The sequence below is a fragment of the Triturus cristatus genome, chromosome 1_2, assembly GCF_964204655.1.
Source record: "Triturus cristatus chromosome 1_2, aTriCri1.1, whole genome shotgun sequence".
In the NCBI taxonomy this organism is placed as follows: Eukaryota; Metazoa; Chordata; class Amphibia; order Caudata; family Salamandridae; genus Triturus; species Triturus cristatus.
In genome coordinates, this window is record NC_140580.1 from 353036893 (window position 1) to 353054984 (window position 18092).

Sequence of the window (18092 nt, forward strand, 5' to 3'; positions counted from 1 at the left end):
TGGGTAAGGAAACGTTGGGGGATCCACGCAAGCCATACCTCCCTGGAAGCCGCCGGGTGTCTAGTTTTCAGAAATGTGTGGGTTTGGTAGGTTTCCCTAGATGGCGGCCGAGCACCGGGCCAAAAACCCAAGTGACCCCCCTTGCAAAACCAGGTGGTTTTGCGACAGGCCATTTTGATGTCGCCTCACTGCGTTTTGGGCCCTTGCCTGCGGCGGGTACTTGGGCCTCCCACACAAGTGAGGCACCATTTTTACCGGGAGACCTGGGGGAATGCTGGGTGGTGGTAAATTTGTGTGAGCCCGGTGATGCCACTACTTTCCCACCCCAAAATGTGTGAAAAAAGTGATTTTTTCAGCAAAAATTGAGGTTTGCAGGGGATTCTGGGTAAGGAAACATTGGGGGATCCACGCAAGCCATACCTCCCTGGAAGCCGCCGGGTGTCTAGTTTTCAGAAATGCGTGGGTTTGGTAGGTTTCCCTAGATGGCCGCCGAGCACCGGGCCAAAAACCCAAGTGACCCCCCTTGCAAAACCAGGTGGTTTTGCGACAGGCCATTTTGATGTCGCCTCACTGCGTTTTGGGCCCTTGCCTGCGGCGGGTACTTGGGCCTCCCACACAAGTGAGGCACCATTTTTACCGGGAGACCTGGGGGAACGCTGGGTGGTGGTAAATTTGTGTGAGCCCGGTGATGCCACTACTTTCCCACCCCAAAATGTGTGAAAAAAGGGATTTTTTGAGCAAAAATTGAGGTTTGCAGGGGATTCTGGGTAAGGAAACGTTGGGGGATCCACGCAAGCCATACCTCCCTGGAAGCCGCCGGGTGTCTAGTTTTCAGAAATGCGTGGGTTTGGTAGGTTTCCCTAGATGGCCGCCGAGCACCGGGCCAAAAACCCAAGTGACCCCCCTTGCAAAACCAGGTGGTTTTGCGACAGGCCATTTTGATGTCGCCTCACTGCGTTTTGGGCCCTTGCCTGCGGCGGGTACTTGGGCCTCCCACACAAGTGAGGCACCATTTTTAGCGGGAGACCTGGGGGAACGTTGGGTGGTGGTAAATTTGTGTGAGCCCGGTGATGCCACTACTTTCCCACCCCAAAATGTGTGAAAAAAGTGATTTTTTCAGCAAAAATTGAGGTTAGCAGGGGATTCTGGGTAAGGAAACGTTGGGGGATCCATGCAAGCCATACCTCCCTGGAAGCCGCCGGGTGTCTAGTTTTCAGAAATGCGTGGGTTTGGTAGGTTTCCCTAGATGGCCGCCGAGCACCGGGCCAAAAACCCAAGTGACCCCCCTTGCAAAACCAGGTGGTTTTGCGACAGGCCATTTTGATGTCGCCTCACTGCGTTTTGGGCCCTTGCCTGCGGCGGGTACTTGGGCCTCCCACACAAGTGAGGCACCATTTTTACCGGGAGACCTGGGGGAACGCTGGGTGGTGGTAAATTTGTGTGAGCTCGGTGATGCCACTACTTTCCCACCCCAAAATGTGTGAAAAAAGTGATTTTTTCAGCAAAAATTGAGGTTAGCAGGGGATTCTGGGTAAGGAAACGTTGGGGGATCCACGCAAGCCATACCTCCCTGGAAGCCGCCGGGTGTCTAGTTTTCAGAAATGCGTGGGTTTGGTAGGTTTCCCTAGATGGCCGCCGAGCACCGGGCCAAAATCCCAAGTGACCCCCCTTGCAAAACCAGGTGGTTTTGCGACAGGCCATTTTGATGTTGCCTCACTGCGTTTTGGGCCCTTGCCTGCGGCGGGTACTTGGGCCTCCCACACAAGTGAGGCACCATTTTTACCGGGAGACCTGGGGGAACGCTGGGTGGTGGTCAATTTGTGTGAGCCCGGTGATGCCACTACTTTCCCACCCCAAAATGTGTGAAAAAAGTGATTTTTCCAGCAAAAATTGAGGTTTGCAGGGGATTCTGGGTAAGGAAACGTTGGGGGATCCACGCAAGCCATACCTCCCTGGAAGCCGCCGGGTGTCTAGTTTTCAGAAATGTGTGGGTTTGGTAGGTTTCCCTAGATGGCCGCCGAGCACCGGGCCAAAAACCCAAGTGACCCCCCTTGCAAAACCAGGTGGTTTTGCGACAGGCCCTTTTGATGTCGCCTCACTGCGTTTTGGGCCCTTGCCTGCGGCGGGTACTTGGGCCTCCCACACAAGTGAGGCACCATTTTTACCGGGAGACCTGGGGGAACGCTGGGTGGTGGTAAATTTGTGTGAGCCCGGTGATGCCACTACTTTCCCACCCCAAAATGTGTGAAAAAAGTGATTTTTTCTGCAAAAATTGAGGTTTGCAGGGGATTCTGGGTAAGGAAACGTTGTGGGATCCACGCAAGCCATACCTCCCTGGAAGCCGCCGGGTGTCTAGTTTTCAGAAATGTGTGGGTGTGGTAGGTTTCCCTAGATGGCCGCCGAGCACCGGGCCAAAAACCCAAGTGACCCCCCTTGCAAAACCAGGTGGTTTTGCGACAGGCCCTTTTGATGTCGCCTCACTGCGTTTTGGGCCCTTGCCTGCGGCGGGTACTTGGGCCTCCCACACAAGTGAGGCACCATTTTTACCGGGAGACCTGGGGGAACGCTGGGTGGTGGTAAATTTGTGTGAGCCCGGTGATGCCACTACTTTCCCACCCCAAAATGTGTGAAAAAAGTGATTTTTTCTGCAAAAATTGAGGTTTGCAGGGGATTCTGGGTAAGGAAACGTTGGGGGATCCACGCAAGCCATACCTCCCTGGAAGCCGCCGGGTGTCTAGTTTTCAGAAATGTGTGGGTTTGGTTGGTTTCCCTAGATGGCCGCCGAGCACCGGGCCAAAAACCCAAGTGACCCCCCTTGCAAAACCAGGTGGTTTTGCGACAGGCCATTTTGATGTCGCCTCACTGCGTTTTGGGCCCTTGCCTGCGGCGGGTACTTGGGCCTCCTACACAAGTGAGGCACCATTTTTACCGGGAGACCTGGGGGAACGCTGGGTGGTGGTAAATTTGTGTGAGCCCGGTGATGCCACTACTTTCCCACCCCAAAATGTGTGAAAAAAGTGATTTTTTCAGCAAAAATTGAGGTTTGCAGGGGATTCTGGGTAAGGAAACGTTGGGGGATCCACGCAAGCCATACCTCCCTGGAAGCCGCCGGGTGTCTAGTTTTCAGAAATGGTGGGTTTGGTAGGTTTCCCTAGATGGCCGCCGAGCACGGGCCAAAAAGACAGTTGACCCCCTTGCAAAACAAGAAAGTTTCGACATTGTTTCTACAACGTGAGAATTTTGGAACAATATTGCATGGACAATGTGATCGATATTTTGAGGTTTGCAGGACATTGAGGATAAAAAACCTTTTTGAAATTCACAAGAGAGACATCACCATGAACTCCCATGGGTTTACCACAATATCTACAGTCGGTGGGTTATTTTTACATGGAACATACACTTTGGCAGAGAAACTAAAAAGACAAAGAATCCTGCACAGCCACCTATTCCTCAAACACACACACATACTGGTTGGATTTGGCACGAGGGCGAGTGATGGTTCAGTATATTAAATTTTATTAACAAGAGATTTCACAAAAATGAAATGCACTGTCAATAATTCAATGGAGAAAAAACTGAACCAATGACTCGCAGCTCGTGAGCTGTAAAGCCACGGCAAGGCACCAACCGCTTTACAGGCCATTCACACATCTTTCATACGTGATACACACAAGACCATTCACACCACCAGGTACAAAAAAAACACATTACAAAATTCACAAAAGGGACAAGGTACACCCTGCTTCAGAAAGGCAAATATTACTGCACAGCCATCTAATCCTCAAGCACACACACATACTGGTTGGATTTGGCACGAGAGTGAGTGATGGTTTAGAATATACAATTGTATTAGCAAGTGATTTCACAACAATGAAATGCACTGTTAATAATTGAAAGGGCGAGAAACTGAACCATTGACTCACAGCTCGTGAGCTGTAAAGCCACAACAAGGCACCAACCTCTTTACAGGCCATTCATACACCTTTCATACGCGTGAGACATACAAAACCATTCATACCGCCAGCCGCGGGCCCATCACATAACAAAACTCCCACCAGCACACAGCGCCATTCAAGGGCCCATCACTTTCACACGCCCACATTCCTGAAACAGAGACTACACAAGTAGATGGATTGCGTGGAGTGGCACTCAGCTAGCAGTGTGTGTAGTGACCAGCAGCAAGTCACTACTCACACAGCCAGCCGAGCGCCAGTCCACGCACACCGCTAGCCGAGCACCAGTTCACGCACACCGCCAGCTAAACACCAGTCCACGCACACCGCCAGCCAAGCACCAGTCCACGCACACCGCCAGCCAAGCACCAGTCCACGCACACCGCCAGCCAAGCACCAGTCCACGCACACCGCCAGCCAAGCACCAGTCCACGCACACCGCCAGCCAAGCACCAGTCCACGCACACCGCCAGCCAAGCACCAGTCCACGCACACCGCCGGCCAAGCACCAGTCCACACACACCGCCAGCCAAGCACCAGGCCACGCACGCCAACAGCCAAGCACCATTTCACGTACACCGCCAAAGAAGTGCCAGTCCACACACACTGCCAACACATTTAGGATTTTTTTAGCCAAAAATAAAAACACAAACAAATCACAAATACATAAAAATCTACAAACACAAAATCAGAAACTTAACACATTGCACTAAAGCCAACCTTGAAACAGAATCACATTTTCCAAAGAAAACAAACCAATCAGTTAACTTTACCACTCATGATTGCTCCCAAAACTTCTTTTGGGTATGGTACGCTCTAAAACAAGCAGGGACACACAGCCCAGGTTTAGATGGACAGTCGGAGCAGTACATACGAGTCTCCTTCCGCTTATCTCTTCGCCAACAGACTCTACATCTCCTAGTGGGAAAATCTTTTGCCGGTGTGGGAGGGATGAAATCAGGAAAGTGGCGATCTTTCAATCGAACCACATCCTCCACCACTCCAAATCTAGGAACACTTGCCTGTTCCACAACAACAAGGCTAGCTATCACAGAGTGCTGAAACTGAATAAATGTCAACTTTGACGCAGGAGAACACTCCTTGAACACAATAAAAGCATTGAACATTGCTAATTCGAAGAAATGGATGGCCAACTTCTTATACCAAACATAAGCCTTACGAATAGCAGAGTAAGGTTCCAACCTCTGATCTACTCTGTCAACACCACCCATGTGCTTATTGTAGTCTAGAATGCACACAGGTTTGCGCACTTCAGCAACCTGACCCCAAACAGCCACAGGTGAAGTACTCTCATCATGGATGGTAGACAGCATGTACACATCCCTCCTGTCCACAAATTTCACAGCTAGTAGTTCATCACTACGCAAGGAACTGCACTGCCCCCTCTGAAGTTTTTTGCAAACAAGCTCTTTCGGATAAGCTTTACGGTTAGAGCGGATTGTGCCACATGCAAAAGTGTCCACTTTATACAATTCCTTAAATAATTGCACAGCAGTATAGAAGTTATCAAGGTACAAATGGTGGCCTCTGTTAAACAGTCTCCTAGCAAGATCCCACACAATTTTCTCTGCAACTCCAAAAGTGGACGGACATCCTGGGGGGTCAATGGCAGAATCTCTACCAGTATACACACGAAAATTAAATACATATCCTGTCCTACTCTCAGACAACATATACAGCTTAATTCCATAGCGTGCCCTCTTGCTAGGGATGTACTGCCTAAAAACCAAACGGCCCTTGAACAAGACCAAAGACTCATCAATAGATATTTCTTTCCCTGGAGTATAGATCTAAGAAAACCGATCCACAAAGTGATCAAGAACGGGCCGAATCTTAAAAAGACGGTCACAGTCAGGGTGATCTCGTGGCAACGCCATTGAATTATCAACAAAATGCAGCATACGTAGCAAAAGTAAATACCGATTACGAGTCATAACTGCAGGAAATATGGCAGTTGCCAACAAGGGGCTAGTAGACCAATATGAAGCCAAGGTTGGCTTCCTTACCACACCCATCAATAAAGTCAAACCCAAAAACTTCTTAATCTCTTCCAGATATGTGGGAGTCCACCGGGTAGCTCTAGACTGGGGCCTAAGTTTGTCGCTGTTGATCCTCAAAAACTGTTCAGCATACAAATTCGTCTGCTCAACAATCTCACCCAAAAATACATCATCCATAAACAACTGAAAAAACTGAATAGGCAAAAAGTTTTCACAATTCACTGTACACCCTGCAACACCACTAAAGGCAGGCAACACCGGCTGCACCATGTTTGGATAAACCCAAAGTCCAGCACTTCCAGTAGGAAGCCTAGCAGCCTCAGACTGCAATCCAGATGCCTCTTGCACCATCGGCACAGCAGTTTCCTCCTCTAAGACAGGCACTTCATCCGCACTGAGAGTTGCTTCATCCACACCAAGAGTACCTTCATCTGCACTGAGAGTACCTTCATCATCCGATGATTCCATGTTGAGTGAAAACTCACTGCCAGAATCTTCCCCTCCCTCCTCTCCCTCAGACGCACTGTCAGTCTCATAATCATGATCAGAGGAAGATTCAAGAAGCATACCAACCACCTGCTGAGCAGTCATTCTACGGCTAGCCATATTGCTTACTAATAAATGTAACTTGTCAACAACAACAAACTCTTTGTAAAATAAGTAATAAGCAAAAAGCACCTTTATCAAAAACTCAAATATACTCCAAAACAATACCACTCACTTGCCAGAGGCAGCAAAACTACTCACCACCACCTACTCTGTACAGACACAGTATGGATCAACAATATCCCACTAAAAAAGAAAGAGAAAAACAATTACACATAAGACTATGCAAAACACATCGCAAAGATTTTCATGCTCAAACCACTAACTAAATATGCCGCCATTATGACATCACTTACAAAAAAATTCATTCGGACATTATATTATTACTCATTTGGTGTAAATACAACAACAACAAAATTCTTACCAACACAATGCAACTACACAAAACTGCAGAACAGCCACCGTTGAAAAGCTTTAGTCTAGAAAAAAAAGAGGAAAAAAAACTTTATTGTAACATATGCATATAATGCTCTAGACCATCACGTACTGCGCAAAATGTATTGCTTGACCCTCCCACTTTCAAAAAGGAAAGATTGATGGCCCAATCCTTTACAAGCAACGCGGCAAGATTCTGGAACTGAGCCTCAGCTCCGGACCACCCCCTCCCTCTTCCCAGTCCTTCAAAACTAACCTCAAATTTCTCCTCCTGCAAAGACACTTCCAAACTTAATTCACACCCTCTCCATTGTGTGAAGTAAGTCTTTACATTATAGGAAATTCTGTTCTCCATGCCCGTAGAAGTGCCTACCCAGTGTGTTCCTGTGTTTTGCGTGTCTGCCATTTATTGCACTTTTATACCTCTACTTGTACTTTATACTCTTTGTAAGTTGACACCACTACATTACACCTGCTTGTGCTAAGACATCAAGCCTTCTAAGGTCCATTGGGGCCTTCTACGGTGTAGCATGGGAATGCGCTCCCTCAGTACAGTGGTGTGGTGGACTGGTCATGAATGCTGAACCCGGTTCCCCATTTCCAAATTCAACAGCTCCGGCCATAGTGCCACATCCCCACTGAACGCCATACTTGCCCACTGAGAGAAACTCGCACTGCCTTCAGCTATAACCTAATTGTGCCAAACACTTGGATGTGGCACAATTCAAATTATGCACTTGATAAGAGTAATACGCAGACAAAAAAAAAAACTCCTAGAGAATGCCAAGCATGTGAAATGTAAGCAGAAACAACATGGTTACCTAAACGATCTCTCACTACCTATTCAGAAATCAGCGAGTGGTTGCACCGGAAGAGTTATGGACATGACTAGAGGGCCCTGAAGGGAAACGTTTCACTGTCCATTGCTTACATCCTTACAAAACATAAGCAGTATGGTAGACCACATCCATAAACACAGAACCATGGTGCACATTGTGTTTTCCAATTCACCCATCAACCAGGTATTGCAGTACGTACAGAAATGGTAACCTCTCCCACCCTAGAAACAACAATGCTGTTCAAAGGAAGACGAGAAAACAAAAGTAGCAAAACACTGGCAAACTCTGACGCTGGTGTACTTGGATGCAAATGAAATCAATCTGGCCACTTTGCAACCCCTCTGTCTTACATTATTTCGCCCCCCCCTGAAAACAACAATGCTGTTCAAAGTTAGATGAGAAAACGAAAGTAGCAATACACTGGCAAACTCTGAAGCTGGTGTACTTGGATGCAAATAAAAACAATCTGGCAACTTGGCAACCCCTCAGTCTTACTTTATTTCGCCCCCCCGGGAACAACAATACTGTTCAAAGTTAGGCGAAAAAACTAAAGACGCACTGCACTGGCAAACTCTGATGCTGGTGTGCTTGGATGCAAATAAAATCAATCTGGCCACTTTGCAATCCCTCTGTCTAACTTTACTTCGCCCCCCCTGGGAACAACAATACTGTTCAAAGTTAGGCGAGAAAACTAAAGACGCACTGCACTGGCAAACTCTGATGCTGGTGTGCTTGGATGCAAATAAAATCAATCTGGCCACTTTGCAATCCCTCTGTCTAACTTTATTTCGCCCCCCCTGGGAACAACAATACTGTTCAAAGTTAGGCGAGAAAACTAAAGACGCACTGCACTGGCAAACTCTGATGCTGGTGTGCTTGGATGCAAATAAAATCAATCTGGCAACTTTGCAATCCCTCTGTCTAACTTTATTTCGCCCCCCCTGGGAACAACAATACTGTTCAAAGTTAGGCGAGAAAACTGAAGACGCACTGCACTGGCAAACTCTGATGCTGGTGTGCTTGGATGCAAATAAAATCAATCTGGCCACTTTGCAATCCCTCTGTCTAACTTTATTTCGCCCCCCCTGGGAACAACAATACTGTTCAAAGTTAGGCGAGAAAACTAAAGACGCACTGCACTGGTGCTGGTGTGCTTGGATGCAAATAAAATCAATCTGGCCACTTTGCAATCCCTCTGTCTAACTTTATTTCGCCCCCCCTGGGAACAACAATACTGTTCAAAGTTAGGCGAGAAAACTAAAGACGCACTGCACTGGCAAACTCTGATGCTGGTGTGCTTGGATGCAAATAAAATCAATCTGGCCACTTTGCAATCCCTCTGTCTAACTTTATTTCGCCCCCCCTGGGAACAACAATACTGTTCAAAGTTAGGCGAGAAAACTAAAGACGCACTGCACTGGCAAACTCTGATGCTGGTGTGCTTGGATGCAAATAAAATCAATCTGGCCACTTTGCAATCCCTCTGTCTAACTTTATTTCGCCCCACCCTGGGAACAACAATACTGTTCAAAGTTAGGCGAAAAAACTAAAGACGCACTGCACTGGCAAACTCTGATGCTGGTGTGCTTTGGTAAAAATAAAATAAATCTGGCCACTTTGCAATCCCTCTGTCTAACTTTATTTCGCCCCCCCAGGGAACAACAATACTGGTCAAAGTTAGGCGAGAAAACTAAAGACGCACTGCACTGGCAAACTCTGATGCTGGTGTGCTTTGGTGCAAATAAAATCAATCTGGCCACTTTGCAATCCCTCTGTCTAACTTTATTTCGCCCCCCCAGGAAACAACAATACTGGTCAAAGTTAGGCGAGAAAACTAAAGACGCACTGCACTGGCAAACTCTGATGCTGGTGTGCTTTGGTGCAAATAAAATCAATCTGGCCACTTTGCAATCCCTCTGTCTAACTTTATTTCGCCCCCCCAGGGAACAACAATACTGGTCAAAGTTAGGCGAGAAAACTAAAGACGCACTGCACTGGCAAACTCTGATGCTGGTGTGCTTGGATGCAAATAAAATCAATCTGGCCACTTTGCAATCCCTCTGTCTAACTTTATTTCGCCCCCCCTGGGAACAACAATACTGTTCAAAGTTAGGCGAGAAAACTAAAGACGCACTGCACTGGCAAACTCTGATGCTGGTGTGCTTGGATGCAAATAAAATCAATCTGGCCACTTTGCAATCCCTCTGTCTAACTTTATTTCGCCCCCCCCTGGGAACAACAATACTGTTCAAAGTTAGGCGAGAAAACTAAAGACGCACTGCACTGGCAAACTCTGATGCTGGTGTGCTTGGATGCAAATAAAATCAATCTGGCCACTTTGCAATCCCTCTGTCTAACTTTATTTCGCCCCCCCCTGGGAACAACAATACTGTTCAAAGTTAGGCGAAAAAACTAAAGACGCACTGCACTGGCAAACTCTGATGCTGGTGTGCTTTGGTGCAAATAAAATCAATCTGGCCACTTTGCAATCCCTCTGTCTAACTTTATTTCGCCCCCCCAGGGAACAACAATACTGGTCAAAGTTAGGCGAGAAAACTAAAGACGCACTGCACTGGCAAACTCTGATGCTGGTGTGCTTGGATGCAAATAAAATCAATCTGGCCACTTTGCAATCCCTCTGTCTAACTTTATTTCGCCCCCCCTGGGAACAACAATACTGTTCAAAGTTAGGCAAAAAAACTAAAGACGCACTGCACTGGCAAACTCTGATGCTGGTGTGCTTGGATGCAAATAAAATCAATCTGGCCACTTTGCAATCCCTCTGTCTAACTTTATTTCGCCCCCCCTGGGAACAACAATACTGTTCAAAGTTAGGCGAGAAAACTAAAGACACACTGCACTGGCAAACTCTGATGCTGGTGTGCTTGGATGCAAATAAAATCAATCTGGCCACTTTGCAATCCCTCTGTCTAACTTTATTTCGCCCCCCCTGGGAACAACAATACTGTTCAAAGTTAGGCGAAAAAACTAAAGACGCACTGCACTGGCAAACTCAGATGCTGGTGTGCTTGGATGCAAATAAAATCAATCTGGCCACTTTGCAATCCCTCTGTCTAACTTTTTTTCGCCCCCCCTGGGAACAACAATACTGTTCAAAGTTAGGCGAGAAAACTAAAGACGCACTGCACTGGCAAACTCTGATGCTGGTGTGCTTGGATGCAAATAAAATCAATCTGGCCACTTTGCAATCCCTCTGTCTAACTTTATTTCGCCCCCCCTGGGAACAACAATACTGTTCAAAGTTAGGCGAGAAAACTAAAGACGCACTGCACTGGCAAACTCTGATGCTGGTGTGCTTGGATGCAAATAAAATCAATCTGGCCACTTTGCAATCCCTCTGTCTAACTTTATTTCGCCCCCCCTGGGAACAACAATACTGTTCAAAGTTAGGCGAAAAAACTAAAGACGCACTGCACTGGCAAAATCTGATGCTGGTGTGCTTGGATGCAAATAAAATCAATCTGGCCACTTTGCAATCCCTCTGTCTAACTTTATTTCGCCCCCCCCTGGGAACAACAATACTGTTCAAAGTTAGGCGAAAAAACTAAAGACGCACTGCACTGGCAAACTCAGATGCTGGTGTGCTTGGATGCAAATAAAATCAATCTGGGCACTTTGCAATCCCTCTGTCTAACTTTATTTCGCCCCCCCTGGAAACAAAAATACTGTTCAAAGTTAGGCGAGAAAACTAAAGACGCACTGCACTGGCAAACTCTGATGCTGGTGTGCTTGGATGCAAATAAAATCAATCTGGCCACTTTGCAATCCCTCTGTCTAACTTTATTTCGCCCCCCCTGGGAACAACAATACTGTTCAAAGCCGGGCGAGAAAACTAAAGACGCACTGCACTGGCAAACTCTGATGCTGGTGTGCTTGGGTGCAAATAAAATCAATCTGGCCACTTTGCAATCCCTCTGTCTAACTTTATTTCGCCCCCCCTGGGAACAACAATACTGTTCAAAGTTAGGCGAGAAAACTAAAGACGCACTGCACTGGCAAACTCTGATGCTGGTGTGCTTGGGTGCAAATAAAATCAATCTGGCCACTTTGCAATCCCTCTGTCTAACTTTATTTCGCCCCCCCTGGGAACAACAATACTGTTCAAAGTTAGGCGAGAAAACTAAAGACGCACTGCACTGGCAAACTCTGATGCTGGTGTGCTTGGATGCAAATAAAATCAATCTGGCCAATTTGCAATCCCTCTGTCTAACTTTATTTCGCCCCCCCGGGAACAACAATACTGTTCAAAGTTAGGCGAGAAAACTAAAGACGCACTGCACTGGCAAACTCTGATGCTGGTGTGCTTGGATGCAAATAAAATCAATCTGGCCACTTTGCAATCCCTCTGTCTAACTTTATTTCGCCCCCCCCTGGGAACAACAATACTGTTCAAAGTTAGGCGAAAAAACTAAAGACGCACTGCACTGGCAAACTCTGATGCTGGTGTGCTTTGGTGCAAATAAAATCAATCTGGCCACTTTGCAATCCCTCTGTCTAACTTTATTTCGCCCCCCCAGGGAACAACAATACTGGTCAAAGTTAGGCGAGAAAACTAAAGATGCACTGCACTGGCAAACTCTGATGCTGGTGTGCTTGGATGCAAATAAAATCAATCTGGCCACTTTGCAATCCCTCTGTCTAACTTTATTTCGCCCCCCCTGGGAACAACAATACTGTTCAAAGTTAGGCAAAAAAACTAAAGACGCACTGCACTGGCAAACTCTGATGCTGGTGTGCTTGGATGCAAATAAAATCAATCTGGCCACTTTGCAATCCCTCTGTCTAACTTTATTTCGCCCCCCCTGGGAACAACAATACTGTTCAAAGTTAGGCGAGAAAACTAAAGACGCACTGCACTGGCAAACTCTGATGCTGGTGTGCTTGGATGCAAATAAAATCAATCTAGCCACTTTGCAATCCCTCTGTCTAACTTTATTTCGCCCCCCCTGGGAACAACAATACTGTTCAAAGTTAGGCGAAAAAACTAAAGACGCACTGCACTGGCAAACTCAGATGCTGGTGTGCTTGGATGCAAATAAAATCAATCTGGCCACTTTGCAATCCCTCTGTCTAACTTTATTTCGCCCCCCCTGGGAACAACAATACTGTTCAAAGTTAGGCGAGAAAACTAAAGACGCACTGCACTGGCAAACTCTGATGCTGGTGTGCTTGGATGCAAATAAAATCAATCTGGCCACTTTGCAATCCCTCTGTCTAACTTTATTTCGCCCCCCCTGGGAACAACAATACTGTTCAAAGTTAGGCGAGAAAACTAAAGACGCACTGCACTGGCAAACTCTGATGCTGGTGTGCTTGGATGCAAATAAAATCAATCTGGCCACTTTGCAATCCCTCTGTCTAACTTTATTTCGCCCCCCCTGGGAACAACAATACTGTTCAAAGTTAGGCGAAAAAACTAAAGACGCACTGCACTGGCAAAATCTGATGCTGGTGTGCTTGGATGCAAATAAAATCAATCTGGCCACTTTGCAATCCCTCTGTCTAACTTTATTTCGCCCCCCCCTGGGAACAACAATACTGTTCAAAGTTAGGCGAAAAAACTAAAGACGCACTGCACTGGCAAACTCAGATGCTGGTGTGCTTGGATGCAAATAAAATCAATCTGGGCACTTTGCAATCCCTCTGTCTAACTTTATTTCACCCCCCCTGGAAACAAAAATACTGTTCAAAGTTAGGCGAGAAAACTAAAGACGCACTGCACTGGCAAACTCTGATGCTGGTGTGCTTGGATGCAAATAAAATCAATCTGGCCACTTTGCAATCCCTCTGTCTAACTTTATTTCGCCCCCCCTGGGAACAACAATACTGTTCAAAGCCGGGCGAGAAAACTAAAGACGCACTGCACTGGCAAACTCTGATGCTGGTGTGCTTGGATGCAAATAAAATCAATCTGGCCACTTTGCAATCCCTCTGTCTAACTTTATTTCGCCCCCCCTGGGAACAACAATACTGTTCAAAGTTAGGCGAGAAAACTAAAGACGCACTGCACTGGCAAACTCTGATGCTGGTGTGCTTGGATGCAAATAAAATCAATCTGGCCACTTTGCAATCCCTCTGTCTAACTTTATTTCGCCCCCCCTGGGAACAACAATACTGTTCAAAGCTGGGCGAGAAAACTAAAGACGCACTGCACTGGCAAACTCTGATGCTGGTGTGCTTGGATGCAAATAAAATCAATCTGGCCACTTTGCAATCCCTCTGTCTAACTTTATTTCGCCCCCCCCTGGGAACAACAATACTGTTCAAAGTTAGGCGAGAAAACTAAAGACGCACTGCACTGGCAAACTCTGATGCTGGTGTGCTTGGATGCAAATAAAAGCAATCTGGCCACTTTGCAATCCCTCTGTCTAACTTTATTTCGCCCCCCCTGGGAACAACAATACTGTTCAAAGTTAGGCGAGAAAACTAAAGACGCACTGCACTGGCAAACTCTGATGCTGGTGTGCTTGGATGCAAATAAAATCAATCTGGCCACTTTGCAATCCCTCTGTCTAACTTTATTTCACCCCCCCTGGGAACAACAATACTGTTCAAAGTTAGGCAAGAAAACTAAAGACGCACTGCACTGGCAAACTCTGATGCTGGTGTGCATGGATGCAAATAAAATCATTCTGGCCACTTTGCAATCCCTCTGTCTAACTTTATTTCGCCCCCCCTGGGAACAACAATACTGGTCAAAGTTAGGCGAAAAAACTAAAGACGCACTGCACTGGCAAACTCTGATGCTGGTGTGCTTGGATGTAAATAAAATCAATCTGGCCACTTTGCAATCCCTCAGTCTAACTTTCTTTCGCCCCCCCTGGGAACAACAACACTGTTCAAAGGAAGACAAAAAAACGAAAGAAGCACATCACTGGCAAACTCTGATGCTGGTGTACTTGGATGCAAATAAAATCAATCTGGCCACTTTGCAATCCCTCAGTCTAACTTTATTTCGCCCCCCCTGGAAACAACAACACTGTTCAAAAGAAGACAAAAAAACGAAAGAAGCACATCACTGGCAAACTCTGATGCTGGTGTACTTGGATCCAAATAAAAATAATCTGGCCACTTGGCAACCCCTCTGTCTTACTTTATTTCGCCCACCCAGGGAACAAGAATACTGTTCAAAGTTAGGCTGAGAAAACGAAAGTCGCACTGCACTGGCAAACTCTGATGCTGGTGTGCTTGGATGCAAATGAAATCAATCTGGCCACTTTGCAATCCCTCTGTCTAACTTTACTTTGCCCCCTGGGAACAACAATACAGTTCAAAGGAAGACAAAAAAACGAAAAAAGCACATCACTGGCAAACTCTGATGCTGGTGTACTTGGAAGCAAATAAAATCAATCTGGCCACTTTGCAACCCCTGTCTCACTTTCTTTCGCCCCCCCTTGGTACAACAATACAGTTCAAAGGAAGACAAAAAAACGAAAGTCACACTGCACTGGCAAACTCGGATGCTGGTGTTTTTATAAGCAAATAAAATCAATCTGGCCACTTTGGAACCCCTAGTACTGACTTTATTACGCCCCCCACCCCCATCCCACGCTAGCAGCACCCCCCAGGTGAAACAGACAAAGAAACGAAAACGAGCGGTTTTTTTTTTTTCGAAATTCTCATAAAATCGCCTGCGCTTTGACGATCAAAGAGCAAAAACAAAGCAGAGTTTACAAAAACCCACTTACACCCCCCCAACATTGTGCCCCCACCCTACCTACCGCACACATCCACTGATACCCCCTCCCCAGCCCCAAAACTGACCTTTACTCTCCGACGCGCAGGAAGCAAATGGCTTCCAGCGCCTCGGAGAGCAAAGGGGAAGCCTCCGGTGACGTCAGCGCGGCTCCCGCGCTGACGTCATTGATGACGCGGACGGGGGGGGCGGGGGGAGGCAGGGGAAGGTCTTCCCCTGCCTCCCAAGCAAAAAAAATAAAGATCGCGGAATCACGGGGGGAGCGCCAGCGCTTCCCCCAAGGGTGGGTCCCATGACGAGCTGGACTCGTCATGGGCACAGCGCGACTGTGCTCCATGACGAGTCCAGCTCGTCATGGGCACTGAAGGGGTTAATGCAGTCTAAGTTTTTCTCTATTAATCTTCTTCATTGGATTCCCATTTGTTTGTATTCGTTGAAGCTCAAAGAGGATAATCTATGTTGGAGTTGTAGGCTTTTACCTGGTGATTTTCAGCATATGTTCTTTGATTGTTCCCTTCTCCAACCCTTTTGGAATTTAATACACAAACACCTCAGGATTATCTTTAACATTGAGTTTCAACTCTCTTTTCCATTAATTATATTAGGTCCGCTGGCGGCCCAGGTCCTTTTGCCTTTAGACTCCATGGAATTACAATTGTTGGATCTGTTATTGACTGTTGCAGTCAAAGTTATTCTCATGGAGTGGAAATCCTTCTCTTCTGTCTCCTACCATACTTGGTGGGCTAGGGTTTCCTTCTTACGAAGTGCTCATACGTCAGTTGATCATGCTCATCTCTCCCCTTCTATATCTGCTGGTGTTTGGAAAGCCTTAGATACGTATATGGACTTGGCCTCGGAGGGGTTGGTGGATCAATATCCTTTTGATTTGTCTGGTTAATGCTATCTGTTTGCTGTTGTCTTGTGTGTTGGATGAATTCTTTGGAAATCCTCTCCTCTTCTTTCACTCCTCCCTGTCTTTCTTTCTCTTTCTTCATCTCTTTCCTACTTTCTCTGTCTTTTCTTCCTTCCTTTCTTTCTTCCTCTTATCCCTATTTTGATATCTGATGGTGATACTATTGATAATTACTTCTGCAGGTTATCAATGTTTTCTTCCTTAATTATTTTATTTATATGATATCTGCGGAATAATGTTTGCTAATGGTGTATCTCTTTTTATTTAATTTCATTCTATTATATTGTGTATCCTTGTCTGCTATCAATTGTATCACTTTTGCTTGTATCTTATGTCCTCATTTACTCCTTTAAAATAATAAAATTCTTTTGAAATAAAAAAAAAACCCACGAGTTTAAGTTAAATGGCGCTGGAAATTGACATATTTAAAAGTCATAATAAGCTTGCCCCGAGTACCATCTCGATGCGACTATTACCAGTTACGTCTCTGCACTGTCTAACCCTAGCCACCCCCACACCCAGACAAACACAAAACTGCAGAGAACACCCACTGAAGTTTTAGCCCTTCAAAGTACTGCCTCTCACCTGGTGCCGGTGTCTGCACGCGCCGGGCCAGGTACGTCACGGCCATTTCCAGGATATCCGCTTTCTCTGCTTTGGGCGGAAGTTCATGTCCATCAAACTCTCTCTGCAGTAACATCCTGAGCTGGTCGATGCTGCTGTTGATGCGATCTCTCCTCAGCTTCTCCACCGCTGGCTTCCTCAGCTGCAAAGACAAAATATGGATTTGTTATTGTATTGAAACAAACGTATAAAGGTGTCTAAAGTCGATAAAAGGTCATAGCAAAACTTATAGTTACTTCAGTGTGATAAACAGCTCAATTAAATAATGTTAATTTAGAACTAGGGTGATATTAAAAGATCAATAAATAGAGCCACTGTTGATAAAATATATTGGAAGTTCATTTTAAACGTGTACTTTTTGTATATACGAAAAAACTAACTATGCTTTTTAAATATTAATGTCCAGACTCTTACCTTTCTAATGTCGTTCTCCTCGCGCTCTTCTAATTTCCTCTCGGTGCTGAAAGGCGCCATCTTGCCTGGTGTGGGGTAAAGAGCGGGGTCCTGTCCCAGTTCTCGGCTCCTGACCGGACCGGCGCATTGAGGCCTCACCGCTGCCACAGGCTGCTCCCCAGATGGCGGCTGCAGATTAACCCAGGGGAGGGTCGGATTTCCTGGAGCCAGAGGCCTCTGCTGTGACATGCTTCTATTGTACCCTCTGAATGGGATGAATGGGCGACAGTGTGGGAACCTCCGAGAATCTTCAGGCCCAGCCTCAGAATCACAGTCCTTCAAGCGGACCACGGGTCTAGGACACATATGAGGGGTGGGTTGTGGGGGCGCGGGGCCTTTGAGTCGAGAGAGGATCAACCTCTGCCCCGCACCTCACCTGCCTCTTGCTGCAGGTGAATCCTGAGAGAGCTGGAGACGGTTGGGGGATATAACAGGTGGTTACCTGCAACACACACTGGGTGGGTGGAAGCAGCATCAGGACTCCCCTCAGGATAGAGCGCTACATAAATGTTGTTAACCCCTTAGCTGCTGCACACCCCCAGTGCTGAGTCTTTTTTTGGCTATTTGGGGTAGTTCACTCTTAGGGCT

The 18092-nt window shown here is 46.5% G+C and overlaps 1 protein-coding gene across 1 annotated transcript in view; it reads right to left on the minus strand.

The window, feature by feature from the left end:
* Positions 1-17525, minus strand: part of LOC146867321 (transcription factor HES-5-like) — a 70396-nt gene extending 52871 nt beyond the window's left edge. The window contains exons 1-2 of the mRNA XM_085620936.1: positions 17466-17525; positions 17013-17193 (exon numbers count right to left, since the gene is read on the minus strand). Of these exons, the coding sequence (XP_085477062.1) occupies positions 17013-17193; positions 17466-17525 (241 nt within the window). The remainder of the gene's footprint in view (positions 1-17012; positions 17194-17465) is intronic.
* Between the last annotated feature and the right edge of the window lie 567 nt (positions 17526-18092).